Raw genomic sequence first — 23476 nt, forward strand, 5'->3', positions numbered from 1 at the left:
CCTCACTTCCAGGATGTTCCTATGCCTGGTGGGAGCAGCCCTTAGCCCAGCCTTGCGGGGCCTCCCCAGGACCCACTGAGCATGAAAAACAAAACAAGCATCCAGAGAAGCAGGGCTAGAAAATGTTGCTGAGGCAGCCCAGTCTGTCGGTGGATCTGCAGGGCGTTTGCATTTCCTATCAGGAAATGTATCTGTGCATTATGGTTTCTGGTATGTGCTGCCATGCATTAGAATGTGCAAATGATAACAAAAAGTGGTATTTTTGTCAGTCTTTGTTTGTTTGTTTTTAGTCTGTTGTGATTCAGCAAAAAAGCTGAGGCCTATGAAATCAGCAGATATTCAGGTGCTTGGAATGTCCTGTGGATTGGTCAGCTGGAGGTTTCCACATTGCAGAAGAGCAAGTGTGGGGAGCTGCTTCAGCTGTGCTCAGCTGTACCTATCTCTCTGGTGCCTCCTCTGGAGACAGATAAGGTTTAACTGGAGCTGTAAGGTCCTGGTTGGGCATCCCCACAAAACTCCCCAGAAATGTTTCCTACCCTACCTCCAGCCAAAGGAATCTGCACAGATAGACAGCACAGCTCTTATCCAGGTGCTTCTAGAAAAAACACAAGCAGACAAATCACGTTAGGTCAGATTCCTCAATGGATCCCTGAGATCTCCTGGGTATGGCCTGGTGCATATGACTCCCATTCTGCAAAAATTCTGTGTAAATAATCCCGTCCCCAAATGGATCCTCCTGAAAGAGGACATTTCAGGGTGCACTGTAACTCAGGCTCTGTGTGATGTGCTCCCCCACAGCTGCCAGGGGAGCACAGAACAAGTTGCACATGTAAGCACACGATAGCAATTAACAGTTCTGAGCCTGATTGTCCTCTACAGCCAGCTTCGTTTTCCAGGCAAATGGGGGCAGCTGCACCTGGTGTCCACCTTCTTCAGATCCTCTCCACCCCTCCTGCCATGGGGTAGCTGTGCTGTGGGAGCCTCTGCTCACTGCCATCCCTCCCTCAGCATGCCATGGGCACCGTGTGGCCCCAGAGCACTCTGTAAATAGTCGGAAACGATGAATGGATTTCCCTTTCCTCTCCATGTGTGCTTTAGATTTTTGGCCGGATACAGCATGGGCTCAGGACGCATCAAAACATGAGACTCACTCCCTGGCAGCCCTGGCTTTCACATGGGAACAGTTTGATTTGTGAGGCAGTGTGAGGTTTGGTGTGTGAAGCTTATGATGATTTTCTGGGGAACACTTTATGTTTGCCAGGCAAAGAGCCTGGAGCCTACTGGTGGCTGGCGGAGCCTACTGGTGGCTGGCACAGCCTCCCTGGGATGCTGGGTGTGAGACCCTCTGGGGCTGGGTTGTAGCAAGGCCATGCCGTGCTGTGCCCTGGCCAGCACTGGGCATGGGAAAGTGCTCAGGGAAAGCCAGGCTTTCTCCTGCTTCCACTTCCCCCCAAACACGTTTACCACAACACGGAGGGTTTTCTCCCTGGGCAGTGGCCACGCTCTCATGTGGGCTGGGCAGCTTGTTGCCACCCTGCTTGTGCTCCCACTCAGCCCCTTTCAACCCAGACAGTGTCCCCACGATGGGCCACTGCAGGATGAGTCAGGCCCTGGCACAACACGGAGCCTGGGTGGGCCATGCCTCGCACCCCGGCTCGTGGCGGCGGGAGGCTGAGGTGTCGCGAGGTGTGCACGGCCTCAGCCTCGCCGCATGCGGCTCCCCGGGGGACAGCCTGTGCAGGGCTGCTCCCGACGGCTCCTGGAGTCAGGGCCGTCTCCAAACAATGGGTGGAGAGCAGGAAACGCCGCATGGGAAACAGGATTTGGCTCCGCCGCCGCCGCCAGCCACGGCCCCTTGGCCCCTTTCCTTTCCCTGCTCCAGAGAGCCCTTCCCACAGCCGTCAGCCACGGGGCTGCACCGAGGGGATGGGGATGCCACTGCCCGGGCGGGCTGGGGCATGAGGCACTCTGAACCTTGGACAAAAAGCAGGGTCGGGACACCTCCTGCCTGGGCTAGGAGCTCAGCATGGCTCAGGGAACCCTGAGCACGCAGCCCTAGCCCTGGAGGGGTGGGTGGGTGACTTTTCCTGGAAGAGCTGTTGCCAGACGGGGGACCCCAGTGGCCCCTTGGCCAGCAAACCCTGCTCCTGAGCAGCTGGCTGGCCACTGAGCCAGCAGGAACGAGGGCATCTCTCTTTCCGTGCCCAGCCTATGCACCAGAGGAGGTGATCCCAGCTGCCCTGGCAGTCAAGCAGCAGCATGGAGAAGAGATGGGGGGCACGGGCAGGGAGCAGGGGTCCTGAGCTGTCGCTCACGTGGAGCTCCTAGGCAGCCACAGCCTCCAGCTCTGATCTCTGTAGCCAGGAAATGCCGAGGATTTTCTGACCTCTGCCAGATTTGGAAAAAGCGCCGACGACATGGGACTCCAGGTTTATCTTCTACTTCTCTTCCCACATCTGGCAGGTAAATCGCCCCTTTTCGTCTGCCCCAAGTGAGCAGCCCCTGCCTGAGGGTGGCTTGGTGGGACGAGGCAGCTGTGGAAGCTCAGTGGCGCCATCGGGGCAGGGTTGGGAGGGAGGAAATATCCCTTTGTGATCAGCCATTTGGAGCCCTCAGAGGCCCCTGGCTGCCTCTCTCTGAAATGGGAGAAGAGGCACCCCAAGACCCTCGTTCTGGGGCATGCTTGGCTCATGCTGGGGAGCTGATTCAGCTGGGGTCTCCAAAAAGAGAGCAGAAATGCCCATTGTGTCATCCCAAAGGGGCTGCAATGCACCTCGCTTTGCACTGGCTATGCCTACTGGACTGGGGGTAGAAAAAATGTCCTGGTAAGGGGGAGACATCTGAGTGACAGGATGTGGCCCTGAGGCAGGGCTGGTGTGGCCATGCTCTTGCCCAGCTGTGATGCGCCCTCGTGCTCCCCCACCCCAGGGGCCATCCTGGACATCACCCTGATCGCCAACGTGCAGAGCTTGTCCCACTCCGACTTCTTCCTCTCCTGCATCGTGGGGGAGCGTGACGTGAGCTACCTGCAGATCGAGCGGGAGAACAAGATCGTGATGACACACCCCAAAATGAGCTTCCAAAACTACCGCAACCGCAGCAACCAAGTCCAGGCCAGGGGCTTCTCCAAGGCCGACCTGGTGGGGATCCTCTACTGCCTGGGGCGCACCCCGACCGAGCAGGCCCAGGTGGTCTATGTGCACAACAGCCACAATGGTGAGTGGCTTTTGGGGACAGCAGGAGGCCCCTGCCTGCCAGCTGGGTGCATGGGGGATCTGCCCACCCTGTGCTTCACAATCCCAGCACCAGCCGGGGTGGTGGGGGGGCAGTGGTGACCCATAGGCTAGGTTTGGGGTCCACCAGCACCAGTGGGGTGGAGATGGAAGGGAGATGGAAGGGATGTTCAGCTGGAGGAGCATGGCTGAGCCCCATGGAGGAGCCATCTGGATTTGTAATGGTGACTGGCGGAAGGGCAAGGTCCAAGAGGAAGTTGAGTGCCCTTGGGTTGTGGGGTCTGGAAATCATTAACCAGAGCAGGGGGCAGCCCTTCGGAGCTGTGCCAGCCCGTGCTCCCACCACAGGCTCAAGGGGAGGAGGTAGTTCTGGGGCAGATCTTTGGCAACCTCCCCGGGTGCTGGACAAACACCATCCCAGGGCAGCACATTGCTGCTCCAGCAGTGGGACTTGCTGAGAGGCACTGCCAGGCTGCACTGTAGCCAAGAGCAGTGCTGGGCTCATCTCCGGCTCCTATTTGGGGCCATAAAAATTGAAAGGACCTCCCTGGGCTGACCAGCAGCAGGGATACCACTTGGGGCAGCCCTCTCCCACACTGCCCCTCTGACTTCCCCTCCCTCTGCTTGAGACTTTGCAAAATTATTAGGAGTGAAATTTTCTGTGATGTTTGCCTCAGGATGCTTTTTAGCTCTTTTTTAGAAAGTCTACCTAAAACAGTTGACCATTGGCTGAGAATAGGAGGGGATACAAATTTCCCTGCCTGTATTAAGACACAGCTTCAGCAAGGAGCTCGAGTGTCTCCAAACTGGGGCACAGAGGCTGCTGGCGGGGCCCAAGCATCCCCCAGGGAGCAGGGCTCAGCCTGTGTCCTTGTAAAGAGGCTCAAGCTGAAGAATGGCAGTGGTCCTATTGGAAATGGAGCTGGGTGGTCTGAGCAAGCAGGGCAGAACTGAGGGAACGGAGCAGAGGCAAATGGAGATGGTGTCGGAGGCACGACCACCAGCAGGGGGTGAGGAGCACAGAGAGGTTTCTGTACCCCCCCAGGTGTCCTTGTTTATAAATCATGGATGGAGGTGATGGCTCTGGGGCTCCATCCTTGGGACAGTGTTTCCCATGGTGGGGTGTTCTCAGCCAGCCCCCAATCCTGGGTCCACTTACCCAGGCCAAAATAGTGCTTTGGAGGAGCTGGTCAGTGCCTGGGTTCAAGCCCCTGTGGGAATTACAAGTGCCAAAAAGGTGTCTCTTTCACAAGTTCCAAAGAAGCTGCCATTGCTCTGTTTAGAGGAGAAGTTAAGAAAATAAAGGAAAAAGTAAGCAAAAAAATTACATGTTTGCAGGAGGGCTGGATACAAAACCCACTGGGGGGCTTGGTGTGTGTCATCTCTCCTGTTTAGCCTGAGAGCACACCAAAGCAGGCCAGGGCGATGAAACAGTGGGTGGGGAATGCTGTTAGAGGAAAGCTGGCAGCTCCCAAAAGGTCATGCATGGGAAAGAACTTAGGAAGTTTGATAAATTTTGGAAGCACTGCTTAAAAAACAAAGTAAAGCAACCCAAAGAGGTCCTGAGGAGTACTTTCAGAAGTATTTAAATCTGTCGGTAAACTATTTTTTACACTATCCAGAGCAGAAAGACACTCAGAAAAACAACTACAGAAAACAATTTTTTTTTTCTTTTTTTTGCATCCATGTGCACAACAGAAAAGTTGGGAGAAATGCCAGTGTTGATAGCAGGAGACAGGTGATAAGCAGCAGAACGGAGCAGCGCAACATTGCCAGGCTGGGCATGCCATGAGCAAGGCTGTGTTGCTGCCCGTGGGACACCAGACTTTCCTAAAAGCTTCTGGATAGGGAGCTACAGGCCTGAAAACTCAGAAACCAGAAAATTAGCAGAAACTGTAATAAAGAGCAGAATTTGTGGTTATGTGGTCCCTGAGAAAGAGGCAGGTTTGTTTGTGGGAGTCTCAGAGGCGGCAGCAGTGAGGATGCTGTGGAAGACCAAAGCAGTGAGGATGTTATGGAAGACATTGTCCGCTCAGATTCCTGAAGAAAACTGGGAAAACTCCCTTTCAAAGGTTCTTTGAGAGAAACTTTGCACCCAGGGGGTGGCAGGAGAGATCTTTGTATGGGTAAATAACTGACCAAAAGAAGGGAAAGCAGGAATAGCAGTGGTCCTTATCACACGAGGGAGTTCCCACTGGCATGGCACGAGGTCTCAGCATGGACCTGTGTCACCGTCTTGGGTACAAAGAGCTGAACAAGCAGCTGTGCTTGCTGCTGTCCCCAAGCTGCCTGGGGAATGATGGATGCACTATGGAGTGACAGAGAGGGGAGAGATGCAGTCTGGGAGGGCTGCAGTGATGGAGTGACAGGTAAATCAGTGTGCACAAATGCAAAGCGTTGTGTTTGGCGTCCCAGAGAACTGTCAGCTCTCATTCCAGGGAGTGAGGTGGAGTGAGACAGAACGAGGGCCATATCTGTGAGCCCTCCACTGGGGCTGCAAAGTCCATGGAAGAGAGATCCCAGCTAGAGGGATAGGTGGGGAAGGGATTCTGGGAAATTACTGCGAAGTGTGACCTCCAGTGCCCTTCCCTGGGCGTCTGTGGCTTGGGCTGCTTCCTCCTGGTCCTTGGCCTCAGAGGGGCAGGACACAGGGCTGGATGTGTTTTAGCTGCAACCCGGCGTGGCTCCTTTTAGTGTGTGCAAGCTGGAGTACTGCCAGGCTCTGAAAGCCAGCAGCCGCCTGTGTCCTCCTTTGTGTCTGTCCTGGCACGCCCAGGGCTTGGTTTCCCAGGCCTTAAGGTATTTATAGACCCATTTGTGCTCAGGCTGGGGTCTGGCTGTCTCATATTAATACTCCAGGAGTTCATTGCTGCAGCACCTGGGGAATCAGGAAAACAGCCATGACTGGGCTGCTGGTCCTGGGGGCTGGAGTGCAGCCTCCTGCACACTTAATTCCCCTCACCTGCCCCACTGTCCCTGCCTGCAGCACTCCACACCTCCCCAGCTGGCAGCAGGCAGGGTGCACCATGCACACTTGTTCCAGATGTCACCTCCCGAGACTACTGCCACCAGCATCCTGTGCAGATGGTGGGCTGGTCAGAGGGCAGGGTGCCAAATTCCATTCTTTGGTGTCTGCCTGAAGGGGCTGAAGGGGCCAGAAAGGGAGCCCTGTCCCTGCAGAGGCTTGGGGGGTCCTGGGTCCAGCATGGAGCTGAGAGAGAGATGTGCCATGACATTCCAGCAGAAACATATGGTGGGTGCTGGGCTGTGCCAGGGTGTGTCCTGGTGTGGTTGGTCTGAGGGTGTCACACTATCCTCGGGTGTGAGTGCCCTCAGGGGTGACTGCTGTGCAGCCTACTCCTCCTCCTTCTCCTCCACAGCCCACCTCTTCCCGGTGAAGGCCACACAGTCTGTGAATGTTGCCGAGGCAGCCACCTTCTCTGCCAGGATCCTCAAGAGGAAGGAGACAGATGTTATGTGGAAAAGAAATGGTAAGTAGTTCCAAGAGCAGGCACAGGGCTGGAGCTGCTCCCAGCTGGCACCTGGTGCTGGCCCTGGGGGCACGGGAGGTCACAGATAACCCTCTGTCCCCTTGCAGGCACCTACTACCAGACCACGGATCGGGGCGAGGTGCAGGATGACCATGTCATCCTGACACTCCCCAATGTCAGTGTCAGTGAAAACGGTGTCTACAGTGCCACATTCATGGGGGACAGCCCTCTGTGGAGTGCCTTCTACCGCCTCATCGTGAGAGGTGAGCAGGCCCTGACTGCCTGGGGGTTGGGGACAGCCAGCTGTACCCTGCCCTATGGCAGGTGGCACTCTGGCCCCCTCTGCTCTCTCTGCAGCCTGCCCTGCGAAGAAGTGGGGACCATCCTGTGAGAAGGACTGTCCCGACTGTCTGAATGGCGGCATCTGCCATGACCACGTTGGCGAATGCATCTGCCCCCCAGGGTTCATGGGCACCCGCTGTGAGAGAGGTGAGTTCCACCTGCCCAGCACTGGGTGCTGTGCCCAGGGCATCTGTGGGGGCTCTCTTGCACCCCCAGACCTGAGCACTGTGTCAAGAAATAGCATCTTCATCCCCAGCACCTCCCCACCCGCAGTGCCCTCTGTTTCCAGGCCAGGGCTGGACCACCCACACGGGTCCCATGTCCCTCCAAGTGGTGATCGAGGGCTTGGGGCACCCGAGCGAGCTCTGTGCCGTGCACAAGCAGTGCGTGGGTGAATGATGGGTGAGGGCAGACCATGCTTCTTTTTCCAGCCTGCCAGGAAGGCCAGTTTGGCCGCAACTGCCAGGAGACGTGCCAGAGAGCCCAGGGCTGCCGGGGGCTGAGCTTCTGCCTGCTCGACCCCTACGGCTGCTCCTGCGCCTCGGGCTGGAGTGGCTCCCGCTGTGACCAAGGTACAGGGACATGGGTATCCATCAGCTCTCCCTCCCAGCCTGGGCTTCCTCCAGGGCCTGGCTGCTCTGCAGCAGCACCTGTGCAAACCTCTCCCGGTCTGAGGGTCGGCACAGGCTGAGCAGTACTGCTGCCTGCATCAGCTGCTTGCTGTCTCTGTCTCCATGGTCCTGTGCCATGGCCAGGGGTAGCAGCGAGCTCTCCTCTTCCCACAGCCTGTCCCCCAGGATTCTATGGCCCTGACTGTGCCCTGGGGTGCACCTGCCAAAACGGAGGCAGCTGTAACCGCTTCAGAGGCTGCGTCTGCCCTGCAGGCTGGCATGGGCAGCACTGTGAGAAGTCAGGTGAGACTGGAACAAGGCTGTGACGGGTTTCCATCCCCCACCCTCAAGTGGGCGCTGGCTCCTTCCTCACTGGTGACTGGGAGGGCCATTGGCTATCAGTCTCACCAGCTGGTTCAGCAGGACCCCTTGCCTGCAGAAATAGCCTCCAAGTCTGTGGAAACCAGGACAGTGCAAGGGCAACATCCCAGCATTATCTGTGCTGAGAGTGTTGCTGAGCCCAGCAGGTGGGGTGGGATCAGGGCTGGACCATAGCATCCATCACCTTTCCCTTGGCACCACAGTCTGATGCAGCTGGGTCCAAGGAAAGGTGCCAGGCTTTCTTTTGCCTGGGGAGGAGCAGGGCCAGCCCTAATGTTGATTTCTGTGTACCAGACCGGTTCCCCCAGATCATCCAACTGGCCTCAGAGCTGGAGTTCAACCTGGGCTCAGAACCCATCATCAGCTGCGTGGCCATTGGCAACCCACTGCCCACCAGTGACAGGGTGGAGCTGCGCAAGGCTGACGGCACTGTGCTCAAGGTAGTATTCCGTGCCCTTGCCCCACCACCATCTCCGTGTTGCCAGCTCCCTCAAGAGTACCTGGAGCTGCTGGGCAGCTTCAGACTGACAGGGGGGCTGAGCCAGGGGCTGAGTGTAGAGGCTGACAGCACCCTCTGTGCTGCAGCTCATCAAAACCATCATCGAGCCAAAGCAGATCACCTGCGAGTTCGAGGCGCGGCACCTGACGAAGGCGGACACGGGTCTCTGGGAGTGCCGGGTCTCCACGACTGGGGGCCAGGACAGCCGGAAAGTCAAGGTCAATATCCGAGGTGAGGAAAGTGCAGTGGCATAATCAGGACAAGCCAGGCTTGCTGGGGGAGGCTGCCAGCATGGTGTGGCAATACCACCCCTGCCCCAGGCTGGGTGCCTCCCATCATGGGCTGCAGTGCCAGCTGGCAGGTTTGGGTGATTATAAAAGACTCTCCTGACAAAGCTGGAAGGCGCCAAGAGGTGGCAGATGTATCCATGCTCTGCTCCCTGTTGCTCCCAGTCCCACCATTGTCATTCCCTTCTTCCCCCCAAGTGCCACCAGTGCCCTTGAGGGCCCCCCGGCTGTTGGCCAAGCAGAGTCGCCAGCTTGTGGTGTCGCCTGTGGACTACTTCTCTGGTGATGGACCCATCACCTCCATCAAGCTCTTCTACAAGCCCAAGGATGACAATTCAGCCTGGTCATCCATTGTGGGTATGTGTCTGCAGGGCTGGGGGGCACAGTTAGGACCTGTGTGGGAGGGTGAGGTCTGGGGTGGGCAGATGTCTCCACACCAGGCCCCCCACAGTGATGAGGAGGGTGCTGGTGGCAGGGCAGACTGTGGATCATGGGCATGGTTTTGACATGTCCTCTTGGCCAACAGTCGACAACAGCGAGAACATCACCCTCATGAACCTCCGGCCAGTGACTGCCTACATCGTCAAGGTGCAGCTGAGCCGGCCAGGGGCTGGTGGGGAGGGCAGAAAAGGGCCTGAAGCCATCATGGTGACCGACTGCCTTGGTGAGACTCCATCTCCCCCATCCTGACTCTGACCCTGCACAGCACAGAGCCTGCAAAGTCTCACGGCTGATGCGCTGTGAGGCTTTGCTGCCTTTTTGTTTGCAGAGCCCACAGTCAAGCCTGTGATTGAAGGCTGGTCCGTAGAAGAGAAAAACATGCTTCATGTCAACTGGAAGTTGCCAAGTAACCATGAGCCAGCACATGGGTTCATTGTCCACCTCTTTGACTCTGCAAGGCAGTTGGTATCTGAGAAAAACATCACGTCCATCTCTGTGCTCTCTGCCCGCATCGGGGACTTGGAGTTTAACAAGGAGTACAGGCTGGAGGTGCTGGTGTACCACTGCACCAGCCTGGGGCCGCCCTCTGACCCCTATAAGGTCATGATCAACAGCAAAGGTGGGTCCAGCAGAACCCAGGGAACTATAACAGGGAATTACAATGATAAATCAGTTATAATTGTAACAGCAACCATCCCCAGGTCCCGCTGCTCCTGTATCCCATCTCTGATAGAACATGAACAGCTTTTTGGGGAAAATGTGCCCTCCTTTCCTCACTAGACCCTGCAGCCTCCAGCACCAAGCAGCTGAGAAACATCCTAAGCTGAATGTAACATTCAGGCCGTCACAAACAGATCTGCTCACAAACAGATCTGTTCTCTTGCCCAAACCCTGATAGACTTGTCTATACTTGCTGCCTTTACAATATCCTGTAGCAACAAGTTCCTGATATAATTATACTCTGCATAAAAAAAAAAATTCCCTTTGGTTTGCTTTAACCCTGCTGCCAGGTAGTTTTGCTGGGTGGTCACTAGGGCCTGGGGAGCCCTGCAGTCCCACCTGTGGGCACACACACACAACCCCTGAAGTAGGTGGAAGACCATGGGGAGTTGGAGCACCAGCCTGACGAAGCTTTCTGACAACCAAGGGGAAAGGCATACACGAGGCCTTTGGGGAGGCTTGGCACCAGCCTGTACACATTGAGAGGACCGGTAGACATCAGGCTTGAGGGATGAGAGGTTTCCTCTGCTCTCTGCTTGTAAGAGCTTTGTATGATTTGGGGATTTGGGGTTAGGGATGTGGACAAGCAGGAGAGGGTGGTGGGAACTCAGTGCGTGAGGGAGGCCTGAAGAAATAAAATGTCACATGAGTTAGTACACAGGCATTTAGACCTCAGATGTTCTCTGTGGCTGGGAACATTTGGGGGTACAGTCCTGCTTCAGTGTGGCACATGCAGAGCAGCTCCACCTCCTCCAAGCAGGGGCCAGGGGTCCCTGGAGGTCCCTCAAAGCTGGCCTGGCTCTGGTTGCCATTGCCACAGGGTGCAGTCCTCACAGCAGAACTGAGCCCCTGCAGCACCAGGAGCCCCGTCCTGGGACTGACACTCTCCGCTCTCTATCCCAGGGCCCTCCTCCCCGCAGTTGCTCTTGGCAGAGCCCGTGTCCGACACCGCTGTCAGGCTCTCCTGGCAAGTGCCTGAGTACCCCAACGGGGGGATCACCAAGTACATCGTGGAGCTGCAGCAGCTGGGGGGCACCAGTGAACCCCAGTGGATCGACACCGACAGCGGCGCCGAGACCACCAAGATCGTTGGGGGCCTCAACGCCAGCACCAGCTACCAGTTTCGTGTCCGTGCCAACTCCCACGTCCCAGGGGAATGGAGCCAGCCTGTGAAAGCCAAGACCCTTGGGGATGGTGAGAGGGGTGTCCCAGCAGGCAAGGGGCTCACAACTCTGCTGCAGCTCAGGCTCAGATTCTGGGTCAGCAAAGAATGATTGGGGTGACAGTGGCTCTGAAGCAGCAGCCCAAGACCAAAACACTTGGTATCTTAAGAAAACCTGTTCCTCCTAGTCCTAAAGGGGCAGGCGTGGCATGATGACAGCATGGCACCTACAGAGTGGCTCTGCCTTGGCCAGAGGAGAATGTGAATCGAGGGGCTAGAGGAGCAGAGCCGAGCCAGCATGGGAGGAGGTCATGGCTTGGCCCAAAGCTGGTTGGAGGTCCAGAAACCAGTGGTTCAGTGTCAGGAGCTGGGCTGTGACACTTTCCCCTCTGTGCCACAGTGGCACCGGGACCTGGGTGCTGGGAGAGGGCTGCTGTCATGGTGCTTGGCCACTAGTGCGGGCTGGGCAGGGCTCGACCATGGACCACAACCCTCCATCCTTCCTTTTGGCAGGAGCGCTGAGCGTGCCGCCCAGCCTGGGCAGCCAGAGCACTGAGCAGGCGGGAACAGACCAGCAGCTGCTGTTGGCCATTGTTGGCTCTGTGTCCGTCACTTGCTTCACCATCCTCTTTGCTCTCCTGGCGCTTTTCCTCATCAAGAAGAATTTTTTCCACCGGCGCCGCACCTTTACGTACCAGTCTGGCTCGGTGAGTGCCGCCTGCCCCACCAGGACCGTGTCCCCTGCTCCCCACGTCCCAGCCCGATCCAGGTCACGTTCCATAGCCTCCAGTCCGGATGCAGCCAGACCTCACTTCCACACGGAGAGGGTGCGGAGCCCGCCCTTGCCCATGACTCCTGTCCTGCTGGGACTGCCGCATGGGCAGAGAGGTGCCCGGTGCCTCTAACCTCACCTGCTCCCATCTGCCAGGGGGAAGAGACCATCCTACAGTTCAACTCAGGGACCCTGACCCTGACACGCCGGCCCAAGCCACAGCCTGAGCCCCTCAGCTACCCCATCCTGGAGTGGGAAGACATCAAGTTTGAGGACATGATTGGGGAGGGCAACTTCGGGCAGGTAATCAGGGCCATGATAAAAAAGGACGGTCTGAAAATGAATGCGGCCATCAAGATGCTGAAAGGTGAGTGCTGGGGGAGGCAGGCAGGGTGGGCTGAGGGCTGCCACTGTGTCCTGGGCCATGCTTGTGCTGGGGAGCATCAGGAGTAATTTTCAGAGAAGCAAAAGCCCTTGTTGTAGGCCTGAGGTGTCCATCCCTTCTTTGTTTCCAGAGTTTGCTTCAGAGAATGACCATCGTGACTTTGCTGGGGAGCTGGAGGTGCTCTGCAAACTGGGCCATCACCCCAACATCATCAACTTGCTGGGTGCCTGCGAGAACAAGGGTGAGGCTGTCCCATTCTACCCTCTCCCCAGCCCCACAGCCTCTGCCCAGTTGTGTATTCCTTTTTGCTGGGGAGAACCCCAATAGCCCAACCTCCTCCTGCCCCCAGGCTACCTGTACATCGCCATTGAGTATGCTCCATATGGAAACCTCCTCGACTTCCTCCGCAAAAGCCGAGTCTTGGAGACAGACCCAGCCTTTGCCAAGGAGCACGGCACTGCCTCCACCCTCACATCCCAGCAGCTCCTCCAGTTTGCTTCAGACGTGGCCAAGGGGATGCAGTACCTGAGTGAGAAGCAGGTACATCCCAGCAAGCCCCTCAGAGTACCCTTCCCCTGGGGCCTGGGGGTTACCCATTGGGGCATGAGGTCCCTGGGGCCAGCAGGAGGGAGTGCGTGGCTCCTGCTAACTGCTCTTCCCTTTCAGTTCATTCACAGGGACCTGGCAGCAAGAAACATCCTGGTGGGAGAAAATCTGGCCTCCAAAATTGCTGACTTTGGCCTCTCCAGAGGGGAGGAGGTCTATGTGAAGAAGACAATGGTGAGGCAGGAGTGAAACATCTCCATGGGGCCTGCACCAATGTGGTGGGCAGGATGCCCACCATCAGTGTGACCAACCCACCACGGCGGGACTGGCTGGATCACAGCTGTCTTCCACCCAGGGGGCAGCCCCCAGCCCTGATGGTGGCTCTCCTTCTTCCCAGGGCCGTTTGCCAGTTCGCTGGATGGCCATTGAGTCCCTTAACTACAGCGTGTACACCACCAAGAGCGATGTGTAAGTCCTGCAGGCAGGGGCACTGGGCTGGGGCATGGCTGTGGCCCCTCCACCCTTCTCTGGCACAGTCAGAGAGGCAATGCTGTTGCTCTGGGTGCTGCAAGGGCAGGAGCTGATGCTGGTGCATCTCCCTGGGGAGCTGCTGGCTCTGCCCAGCCTCTGGATGCCTGTTCCACCCTGGGCTTTGCACTGTGCCCATCAGCGGGGCACAGCTGGGCACTCTGTCACAGCCTCGGCTCTTCCCCTTTCAGGTGGTCATTCGGTGTCCTGCTCTGGGAGATTGTCAGCTTGGGTAAGGCTCTTCTCTCTCCCCTGCCTTCACTCAGGCCCCTGTAGGTCTGGTTATCCTGCAGCCCCGGGGGGAACACCCTAGGGACTGTCACCTCCTCAGCCCCTGCGTGTCTCTGGCTGTAGGGGGGACACCGTACTGCGGGATGACGTGCGCCGAGCTCTACGAGAAGCTGCCCCAGGGATACCGCATGGAGAAGCCGCGCAACTGCGACGACGAGGTGTAAGTGGACAGAGCCTCTTACAGAGCCCCGGCTGATGGTGGCACCCACGTCCTGCCAACCCCACCGCCCCACAGGGCTCACACCAACTTTCAGTAGCTTCTGCCTGGTTGCCTCTGCATTGTGGCTGAGGGATGGGCTGGGGTCTCACACCCCAAACACCTTTCCTGGGCTTTAGTTTCCCTCCTGCTTCCCCCATCTCCCTCAAAGAGCTTTTCTGTCCCCTCTCCTCCTGTGCGCCCTGAGCCGCCCGCGACTCTCCGCCCCCAGGTACGAGCTGATGCGGCAGTGCTGGCGCGACCGCCCCTACGAGCGCCCTCCCTTCGCCCAGATCTCCATGCAGCTCATCCGCATGCTAGAGGCCAGGAAGGTGAGTGCTAGCGGCTCAGTGGGAGGGATGCCCACGGGGCACGGGGCTTTTCCACATGCTGGAGCATCCCTTGGACTCGAGGATGGACAGCCAGCAGCAGAACCATGTGTGGGGGTTAACCCCAGCATCACTTCTTGGGTGTGGGGAAGCAACAGGGCACAGTGCCCATGAGCATGCTAATGGGGATGGGAGGTAGATGTGGACATGCTCACAACTGGCTCCTATCTGGGGTTCCCCACAGGCCTACGTGAACATGGCCCTGTTCGAGAACTTCACCTATGCAGGGATTGATGCCACCGCCGAGGAGGCGTGAGGCTGCGCTGGCACCGCTCAGAGGGGCAACGCTGGCCCCAGCCTGCTGGAACAGTGCTCTGGGGACACAGGGCTGCTCGTCCTGCTCCAGCGCCAAGCAGCCAAATGCCGGTGCCCCTCCCCAAGAGCACCTTCCCCACAGCAGGACTGTGCCATCCCCTCCCTGCCATGGTGCCACCCACCGACAGCCCCACACTGCTGCCGACACACTGGGACGGCCCCCAAGGACAAGCAGCAGCAGGGTGCTTGCAGCAGAACTGGCAGGAGGAGGCCTCCCTCGGGAGCCAGGGTGCTGCCTAAGCCCACGGACACAAATGCTCAAGCTTTGGGGCCAGAGGAGGAAGCAGCAACACAACAGCTGCCCGCCCTGCAGCTCTCAGCATGCTCTGGGCCTGAAGTGGTGCCAGGGGACTGTGAGCAGTGCTGCTGGCATGGCATGGGGCCACACCAGCAGGTGCAAAGGGACAGTGTTGGCTGTGCACAGCCTCCAGCTCTGCAGCGGCCCTTCGGAGGTGTCAGCTCTGCCTTACAGACAATAAAGATCATGCAACAGCCGGGTCCAGAGAAGTGTTGGTGAGGACCCAGCTCTGCCCCACTGACAGCACTGGGGAACAGGATGTGGGGGCCCAGTGATCTGCTGCTGTGGTGGGCACTCCTTGGAATCCTGTTCCCATTGGGGTCCTCTGATAATCCCCAAGAGCCTCCCAGCATTCCCAGACAAGTCCCGGGTCTCATCATGCCATGGAGATGGGTTTTCTTAGGATCCAGTTGGGATCTTTTCCCACAGAAACAATTTAAGACTTGGTCCTGTCCCCAAAGGGATATGGAGAACAGACTATGTCCTTCTTTTGCATAGCTGCCTCTTGCATGCTTGAAAATTGTTCCTGCAGCTTCCATTCAGTTGCTTGCTCTTCAAAGGGATGGCCCCGCTCCCCCGGCTGGATCCTGTGGAGCTGTGCAACTCCACACCCTTCCCATCCGGGCTAGCTGGCACCTCCCAGCACTGTGCCAAGCCATCAAGTAACTTCCCACATCTGGCAAAGTGATGGCTGTGTTTGACCAGCCTGCTGAAACATGTGCTGCCAGGGTGACCCTCACGTGCCCGTCCCTCGAGGGTTGCCTGGGCTCTGAGCTGACCCTCCTGCAGCAGCTCCTGTCCCAGGCTTCGGTCCCTCACCTGCACTGCTGCTGTTTGTTACCCTGACAGCGGGGGGCTTCACCTCTGCTGGCTTCAGCTTGCTCAGCCCTGGATATGCCATCCAGCTGCCTGTCCATCCATCTTCTGCAGTCCCACGAGAAGCAAGAGCAGCTCCTGCAGAGCCTGGTATCCCAGCTGGAGACAGGGGCATTGGCATTGTCCTTCTGGGCAAGAGTCTTTTATCCCCAGAAGGTCTCCGAACCCAGTCAATACCATTCTGATTTTCCATTCTGGCCTCCAGTGCTCTTTGGTGACAACTGCAGCTGTTAGTGAGCAGCCTCTCTGCCCCATCCCTGAGGTCCCCAGTGAACCAGTGATGGGGACTGGCCCTCACAAACAGCCTGACATGTGCCACTGCCTCTGCACCTCCTCTGCTCCTAGCTGGGAATTGTGTCTGGGGCAGTGTCACCAGTCCTACTCACACCTAGGTCTTTCTGCTTTTTTTGACATTTGTCTGTGGCAAGTTGGGGCTGGCTGCTCCTGTCTCCCCTGAGTGCCCCTGGTGCTGTCCCCAGCTGCTGGCCTTGGTGCACTGTGGACACATGTGCAAGTGACTCCTTGTGCCCTGGCTGGTGTCCCCCGGGGCTGCGCAACAGTGTTGTGCCCTGGCAGGGTGGAAGACCCTCCAGCCACTGGTACCAAGCGAAGGTAGTGGACTGGCATGAGGTTGAGCATGACTGTGGGACCTCACTGTGGTGGCCCTGCTCCTGCACCACCAGCACCAGCACCTCTGTGGGTTCTGCCAGTGCCCCCTGTGCCTGCAGCTCTGCTCCCAGCACAGCCACAGAGATGGTGCCGCTGGCAGAGCAGACCTGGAGTACGCCAGTGCCAGGCGGCACAGGACACAAGGGAGACAGATTAGCTGTCCCATATCCCATCCCATGTGACAGCAGCCCAAACAGCCTGTCCTGCCCCACACAGGGGCCTCCCTGGTTTCTTGGGGGTTGTTTTTCTTCCTACCCCATCCTCCCAGCAAGCCAGTAGCCACAAGGGCAGGACATGCTCCCTATCTGATAGGAGCAGTCTCTCTTGGCGCTGCGGCCAGCAGCAGAGGGGTTGTGGCATAGTGGTTTCAGGCACAGGGAAGTGCTGGTGGTGGGGAGGGGGGAGCCCCCAGCCAGGCTTCCTGAGCTGCACAGCCACCACTTCCCAGATAAAGGTATCGCCCGGAGGAGCCGCAGCTGCTCCCAGGACACTGGCAAGGACCAAGTGCAGCATGTGTGGCCCTGGCACACAGGTTGCAGGATGGCAGCCTGCCTGTGCCAGGTCTGGCAGCTCTCACTGCTCCCTGCCATCCTGCTCAGCCTCCAAAGCCCATCACCAGCCCCTGAGCCAGTGACATCCCAAGGTAGGTCCTTGGGGCTATTTTCTCCCCCAAAGGATGGGCCAGGGAGGAGCTAGAATGCCAGGTGTGGGCAGCGAGCACTTCACAGCAGCCAAAATCTACAGGATTGGGAAGGGGACATTCCAGGAGGGTGTGCAGGGGGTGTTCAGGGTGAGCAATGGAGTGGTCTTCTCACTTGTAGGACACCCTGTGATGTTAGGAGTGAAGGAACATCCATGCTCTCTGCAAGCAGAGCTTGGCAGCCTGTGGGTGGTCCCTGGGGATGGCAGCCTGGTGCTCCCAGTCCCGCTCAGGTAGCAGAAGGGCTCTCCACTCATCAGAAGTTCTCGGATGACTTGATGAGGGTTTGAGTGAGACTTAAGTTAACATCTGATGGCACAGCTCTGCACCACGGGCAATGCAGTGGCACTTCCAGGCTGACCCCAGTGCTCCTATGCCAGCCTTGCCATGATGTTACTGTGCTGCCGGGCACCCTCATCTTAGTTGATAGCTGGCCTCAGTCTGGCTCACTGCACCTGCCAGAGCCACTCCCCATCTGTCTCATTTCGGGCTTCTCCATGCATTCTTTGAGAGCCTCTTTAGCCCCTTTAGAACTTTCTGTAACACCATAAAAAGCATTGACTGAATAAAAGCCTGTTGATCTCCTGCTTGTGTCTCCAGACCTACTCCAGGTCTCTGGCTAGGACAGGCTCGGGAGCAGATTTTGAGTCGCCCCCATAGGGGCAGTGGGACTTGGAGGGAGGGAGAGGGTCAGGGTTGGGCTCATCTTCTTTCTGCCCATTGCCTCTGCAAAATCGTTGTGCCCTGAGCCCTCCACTGACTTGGCAGCACTGCCCAAGCATGGCTGCTGTGGGCTGCAGAGCTGGGCATCTGCCCTTCCTAAGAAATGGCCTGTGCTCAGCAAAGATGCCCTGGTAGCCTACAGGACCAGGGTGGCCTCCCACCAATGCCATGGGCCCCTGGCCACCGAGCTGCTGGGACCTGGCCCCTTCATGTCCTGGTGCTTGGAGCTGGGTGAGGTCATGGAGCCAGCATGAGGCCTGGGGTGGGGTAATGGGGGGCAAAAAGGAAAGGACGGGTGCAGGGGCAGTGGGGGAGATGGGACAGTGGGGGGGGAAGAAGGAAACACAGGGCTGGGGAGATCCAGGCAAGAGAAGAGACAGGGCAAGAAGAAGGATACTGAGAAGGTGGCAAGGACATTTGGGAACTGTGCCCATTCTTTACCCAGGGTGGGCTCAGCTGGAAGTGCAGTGGGTGTGTAGCAGAGAATGGATACACTCAGCAAATGGAGTAGACATTGGCAGCGGGCTTGTGGGGTCCCAAAGCTGGGGGCAACCCCTGGGGAAGGCAGCAAATGCCAGTAGGAAGAACAAGAGGAAGAGGGCTGGAGCGGGTCCCAGGGCAGAGGGAGTGGGGGAGAAGGGAGTGCTGAAGCAATCCTGGGGGCAGCAAGACCACCCCTGTGCATCACACATCTGCATCTTGGGGCTGTCCCCTCTTCCATGACAACAGGGGCAGACACCCATGTGTCAGCAGAGCCACCAGCACTTTGCACGGAGATCCTGCAGGGTGTGATTCTCCAGTTTGTCCATGCAATGACAAGGAGCATAGTTTTCTGAAGGGGGCAGAGAAACCCACAGGCCCCCAGGACAGTCCCTGGGCAGGGGTTTGGGCCACCCCCCCGTTCAGGACCACATGGCCCCACACCAGCCCCCAGACCCTTTTCCTTTCCCTGGGGTGCTGCTCCTCCTTATCTCACTTCCGCACACCTTCCGGCATGAGCAGGGCAGGGGTGCTTCCCCCTGATCGCTGGGCCCTGAGCACCCCCCCGACCGCAGGGCTATTTCAGGATGTTTGTTTGTCCTCAAGGACCTCGTGTACTGAGGAGGGGGGCGTGGTGGGGCCGAGGGGAGCCCTCCACCAGGCAGGGCCCCAGTGCAAGCCAGCAGCCAGCACTTGTGCCGTGTCCCTCCTCAGTGTGCCAAGTTGGTGGGGAGCACCTGTGCCCTGGCCATGCTCTGGCTGTCCTGGATGCCAGCGGGCATGGGGCGGGAGCAAGCAGGTGGGATGGGGACGGGTTTGTGCCCAGGGGCTCCTTCATGCCCACACTCTTCCCAGATGCTGCACTGCTAGCAGGTGTGTCCGAGGACATCCTCTGTTTCTCCCGCTCCTTTGAGGACCTCACCTGCTTCTGGGACGAGAAGGAGGATACAACAACTGGGATGTGCCACTTCTACTACTGGTACAGCAGGTAGGAGATGGTGGGGACACAGCCCAACCTCCTCCTTGCTGCACAGAGAGCAGCAGGGTCGGGGTGTCACAGCAATCTGTGCCATCCCAGTAGCTCCTAGCTGCAAGGGGAGATGGAGAGCCCATGGGAGCTACACAGCTGGGGCCTTGGCTGTCCCTCAGTCCCATGGGGATGGCGCCCTGCAGTGGTTGGTGGCACAGGAAAGGAGATGGTGACACCGAGGTCTCGGTGCTTTGCCCCACATCCCCTCTCCTCAAGCTTGGCCCGAGGCAGGCGTGAAGTGCTGCAAGACCCTGCTCTCCATTCCTCAGGGGTATGCCCACAGCGTGTGTGGTCTCTACGTGGTACCACGGGGCTGGTGGGAAGCGACATGTCTGCGTCTTCCCCAGCCAGGACGTGCGTCTCTTCACCCAGCTCCACCTCCGCGTGCTGGATGCCACCACAAACCAGACCAAGTATTGGCGGGAGCTCAGCGTGGATGCAGTGGGTGAGTCCCTCTGACTGGACAATACCTTGTGACAACAGGACAGTCCCCAGACCTGGGTCCCCTGACCCCCTGCCTGCCACGGGGGCCAGCAACACCCTGAGCCCTGCATGCTGGGCACAGAGGCAGCCTTGGGGGGCACCTCCAGGCGTCCCCCAGCAGGACCAGGCATTGCCCAGACCGAGGCTGCCGCAGGAGGGCAAACACCCTGGCATGTTCCCTGCAGGTCTCATTGCCCCCCCAGCAAACATCACGGCCCGCTGGGCTGGGGCTGCGGGGCAGCTCTGCGTGTCGTGGCAGCCACCACTTGCTGACTTCCCGAACTTCTTCCTCTATGAGGTGCAGTGCTGCCCTGCCAGCTCTTCAGGGATGCCCTGCAGCACCACACTGAATCCCAGTGATCCCTCCATCCAGTTAACTGTCAGCACCCACATACCCAGGGCCGGGGCAGCCTCCCCAGGAGTGGGGCAGGTACATAGAGCGGTCAGGGATGGGCAGGGGGGTTTGTGGGCCGCAGTTGCTCCTCAGCCTGGCTCCTCTCTACAGAGGCTGGTCCAAGCCAACACCTGGGTGGTCCTCCAGGGCCTGCTGCCAGGGATGAGGTACCACATCCAGGTGCGCAGCAAGCCCGACGGCACGTCCCTCGATGGCATCTGGGGGCCCTGGTCACAGGCAGTGGCTGCAGAGACACCCCACTCCTCCGGTGAGCAGCCATCCCCTCTGCCGGGGTGCTGGCAGGAACCGCAGGGAGGCACCCTGGGGCTGCAGAGGGTGGGGTCCTGTTGTAGGCGAGGTGCAACACCCAAGTTTTGGGGAACCAAGGGGAAGCAGCTCCCTTCCTTCCCTGGCTCTTGCCTGCCCAGGAGACATCGGGCTGTGCTGCAGTACTCCTGACCTGCGGCACGTGCACTGCGAATGGAGCTGGGACCCTGCAGAGCCCCACAGCTCCCACCAGCTCTTCTACCGGCCACCTCCAAGTGGGGCTGGCACAAGGTAAGGGGCATGGCAGGCATATGGCACTCAGGGAGGCACATCCCAGGGACCAGTGGTCCTGCTGTGTCCCAATATCCCACACTGGGCCACCTGCCCATGCCCTGTTCTGTCCTGCCCTACCACCACCAACCTCATACCTCCTCACCACCCCTCCCTGGGCACATTGTACCTCCGACTTCAGGCAGCAGTAGCTTTCCTGGGCAAGTGCAGGAGGAATGCTGGCTGTGGGAATGCTTTGGTGGGACTGACTGGCTCCCCACTTCTCCCACAGGGAAGATGCATGGCAACAGTGCGAGGAGGTGAGCAGGGGGACAGAGGCCACCCACGCCTGCACCTTCCAGCCCAGGGCTGGCAGTGCCATCTCCGTCCTGGTGAATGTCACCCGGACCCACATGCTGCCCACACTCAGCTACTTCAAGGAGCCCTTCTGGCTGCACCAGGCTGGTGAGTCCCAGTGCCACCACAGTCCTTGCCTGGCTCACAGGGGACATGGTGTCCCACGTCCCATTTCACGGGAGTGACACATGCCTGTCCCCAACACCGACAGTGCTCACAGATGCCCCACAGCTTGTGCAGGCAACAGTGTCACAGGGCCAGCTGAGCCTGCAGTGGCTGCCACCCCTGGAGGTGCTGGCAGAGGAGTTGGACTACCAGGTCCGCTATGCCATGGAGAACAGCCATGACTGGAAGGTAAGGCCTGGCCAGGACACCCCACGCAGCCCTGCCCGCCTCTGCTGCTGACACATGCCAGGCATGGGGGCAGGCAAGCCAGACCCTCCTCTTGGCTCCTCGGCCACCTCACAGCAGCCATGCCTCCAGCTCGGCTCTGCCCCGCAGGTCCTGCAGGTTCCACGAGCAGCTAGGAGAGAAGTCCTGGACCTACGGCCAGGCACCCGCTACCACGCCCAGGTGCGGGCCCGGCCCGGCGGGCCGTGGTACCAGGGCAGCTGGAGCGCCTGGTCCAAACTTGTTGTGGTTGATGCCATGGGTGATGCAGGTAAGGGACGGGGCAGGGGTGGAGGCTGTGGCCAGAAGAGCCACACGGCTGACAGCAGGAGACGGAGAGTCTGGAAATGGGGAGCACCGGGCAGACGGTGGCAGGGCTGTAAAGGGCTCGGCGTTGGTGGGTCTGGGAAGGGCTACAATTCCAGCGCTCCTCCTCCGATACAGGCTGGCTCATCCCCAGTGTTACAGTGGTGCCGCTGCTCTTCTTAGCAATGCTCCTGGGGCTGCGGTGCACCTTCCCCTCCCTCTACAGGTAAAGGGCTGTGCCGGGGGCAGGCGGGGAGGCCCAGCACCAAGCCTGGGCACCTTGCCCGGGGGCATCAAGGCACCCCAAGTCTGGGGTTACCTTCGATGCCCCTTCCCCCGTAACCAGCAACGTGAAGCAGAAACTCTGGCCGCCCGTTCCTGACCTGCACCGTGCTCTGGGCAACTTCCTCCAGGAGAGCAGCAAGCACGGCCAGGTGAGGGGCTGGGGCAGGGCAGCTCAGCTCCCCCCGGGGCAGCTGGAAGGGCAGCCCCCACCGCGTCCACTCCGTGTCCCCCCAGGCCAGCGCCTTGGACAAGCAGCCGCCGGAGGAGGCCGTCCTGCCCTGCCTGCTGGAGGTGCTGCCCGGTCCGCGGGGCGAGGCGGGCCCGCCGCCGGAGCACGCTGGGGGCCGCCTGTCCAGCACCGACATCGCCAACCAGTCCTACCTGCTCATGAGCGACTGGGAGCCGCGGGGACCCGCGACGGCCCCCACCCCCGCCCCACCATAAACGCGCATCCCCACTCAAACACCCGCCTGGTCCCTCCTTCGCCGGCCCGTCCCTGACCCACTGCTCCCGGACCGCCCCGCCGCTGCTCCCGGACCGCCCCGTCCCTGCTCCCGGACCGCCCCGCCGCTGCTCCCGGACCGCCCCGCCGCTGCTCCCGGACCGCCCCGTCCCTGCTCCCGGGACCGCCCCGTCCCTGGTCCGGGACCGCCCCGTCCCTGCTCCCGGACCGCCCCGCCGCTGCTCCCGGACCGCCCCGCCCCTGCTCCCGGACCGCCCCGCCGCTGCTCCCGGGACCGCCCCGTCCCTGCTCCCGGACCGCCCCGTCCCTGCTCCCGGACCGCCCCGTCCCTGCTCCCGGACCGCCCCGCTCCTGCTCCCGGACCGCCCCGTCCCTGCTCCCGGACCGCCCCGTCCCTGCTCCCGGACCGCCCCGCTCCTGCTCCCGGGACCGCCCCGTCCCTGCTCCCGGACCGCCCCGTCCCTGCTCCCGGGACCGCCCCGTCCCTGCTCCCGGGACCGCCCCGCCCCAATCCCGCCCCCAACTGCACCCGCGGTCGCCCCGCCCCGCCCCGCGGCTCAGCCAATCGCGTTGCGTCGCGCGGCCGTCGCCTGGCAGCGCGCGGCCGTTGGGTTTGAAGCGGCCAACCGGGGCCCCGTCCGCGCGCCCTTTAAAATGCTGCGGCGCAGGCGGGGCGGGCGAGCGGCGGCGGCGCGGCGGAGGTGAGAGCGAGCTGGGGCCGGGGCGGCCGGGAAGGTGCCTTGAGGCGCAGTTTCGAGCAGGGGAGGCTGTGGTGAAGCGGACGAGGGGAAGGGAGAATGCCCGTTAGCGAAGAGAATCCCGAGTTGTGGCTAGAGGAGGTGTCGGCTGATGGAAAGGGCCCCCGACAGGCGGAGGGAGGGGGTGTCGGCTGATGG

General features: G+C 59.7%; 2 protein-coding genes across 3 annotated transcripts; both read left to right on the forward strand.

Annotated features, from left to right (window-relative positions):
* Positions 1 to 1932: 1932 nt before the first annotated feature.
* TIE1 (tyrosine kinase with immunoglobulin like and EGF like domains 1) lies at positions 1933 to 16594 on the forward strand. 2 transcript variants are annotated; one of them, XM_082287025.1, is made up of 23 exons: positions 1933 to 2463; positions 2929 to 3216; positions 6614 to 6724; positions 6832 to 6987; positions 7082 to 7213; positions 7498 to 7638; positions 7852 to 7980; positions 8353 to 8498; positions 8644 to 8788; positions 9043 to 9201; positions 9371 to 9508; positions 9614 to 9904; positions 10909 to 11199; positions 11681 to 11994; positions 12096 to 12306; positions 12455 to 12565; positions 12674 to 12864; positions 12991 to 13104; positions 13268 to 13338; positions 13590 to 13630; positions 13753 to 13849; positions 14118 to 14217; positions 14459 to 16594. In XM_082287025.1, the coding sequence occupies exons 1-23, from the start codon at positions 2418 to 2420 to the stop codon at positions 14528 to 14530; spliced, it is 3495 nt and encodes a 1164-aa protein (XP_082143151.1). In that variant the 5' UTR covers positions 1933 to 2417; the 3' UTR covers positions 14531 to 16594. The 2 variants fall into 2 exon arrangements, with proteins under 2 accessions (XP_082143151.1, XP_082143152.1); XM_082287026.1 differs by having other exon boundaries at positions 1934 to 2463; positions 11681 to 11874.
* Positions 16595 to 16753: 159 nt separating this feature from the next.
* On the forward strand, positions 16754 to 22561 carry MPL (MPL proto-oncogene, thrombopoietin receptor; the record flags this gene model as incomplete). The annotated part of the gene is made up of 12 exons (XM_082287396.1): positions 16754 to 17075; positions 19191 to 19323; positions 19635 to 19810; positions 20034 to 20278; positions 20354 to 20510; positions 20671 to 20800; positions 21072 to 21244; positions 21348 to 21490; positions 21638 to 21797; positions 21971 to 22058; positions 22179 to 22266; positions 22352 to 22561. The coding sequence occupies exons 1-12, from the start codon at positions 16973 to 16975 to the stop codon at positions 22559 to 22561; spliced, it is 1806 nt and encodes a 601-aa protein (XP_082143522.1). The 5' UTR covers positions 16754 to 16972.
* Between the last annotated feature and the right edge of the window lie 915 nt (positions 22562 to 23476).

The sequence above is a fragment of the Coloeus monedula genome, assembly GCF_965178545.1.
Source record: "Coloeus monedula genome assembly, chromosome: 9".
NCBI lineage: Eukaryota > Metazoa > Chordata > Aves > Passeriformes > Corvidae > Coloeus > Coloeus monedula.

What these genes read in the sequence shown, in the direction of transcription:
- TIE1 (XM_082287025.1), top strand. Translation starts at nt 2,418, where the DNA reads ATGGGACTCCAGGTTTATCTTCTACTTCTCTTCCCACATCTGGCAG. An exon ending in TCTCTTCCCACATCTGGCAG is followed by an intron (nt 2,464 to 2,928) that starts GTAAATCGCCCC and finishes CCCCCACCCCAG; the next exon opens with GGGCCATCCTGGACATCACC. An exon ending in TGGCTCCCGCTGTGACCAAG is followed by an intron (nt 7,639 to 7,851) that starts GTACAGGGACAT and finishes CTCTTCCCACAG; the next exon opens with CCTGTCCCCCAGGATTCTAT.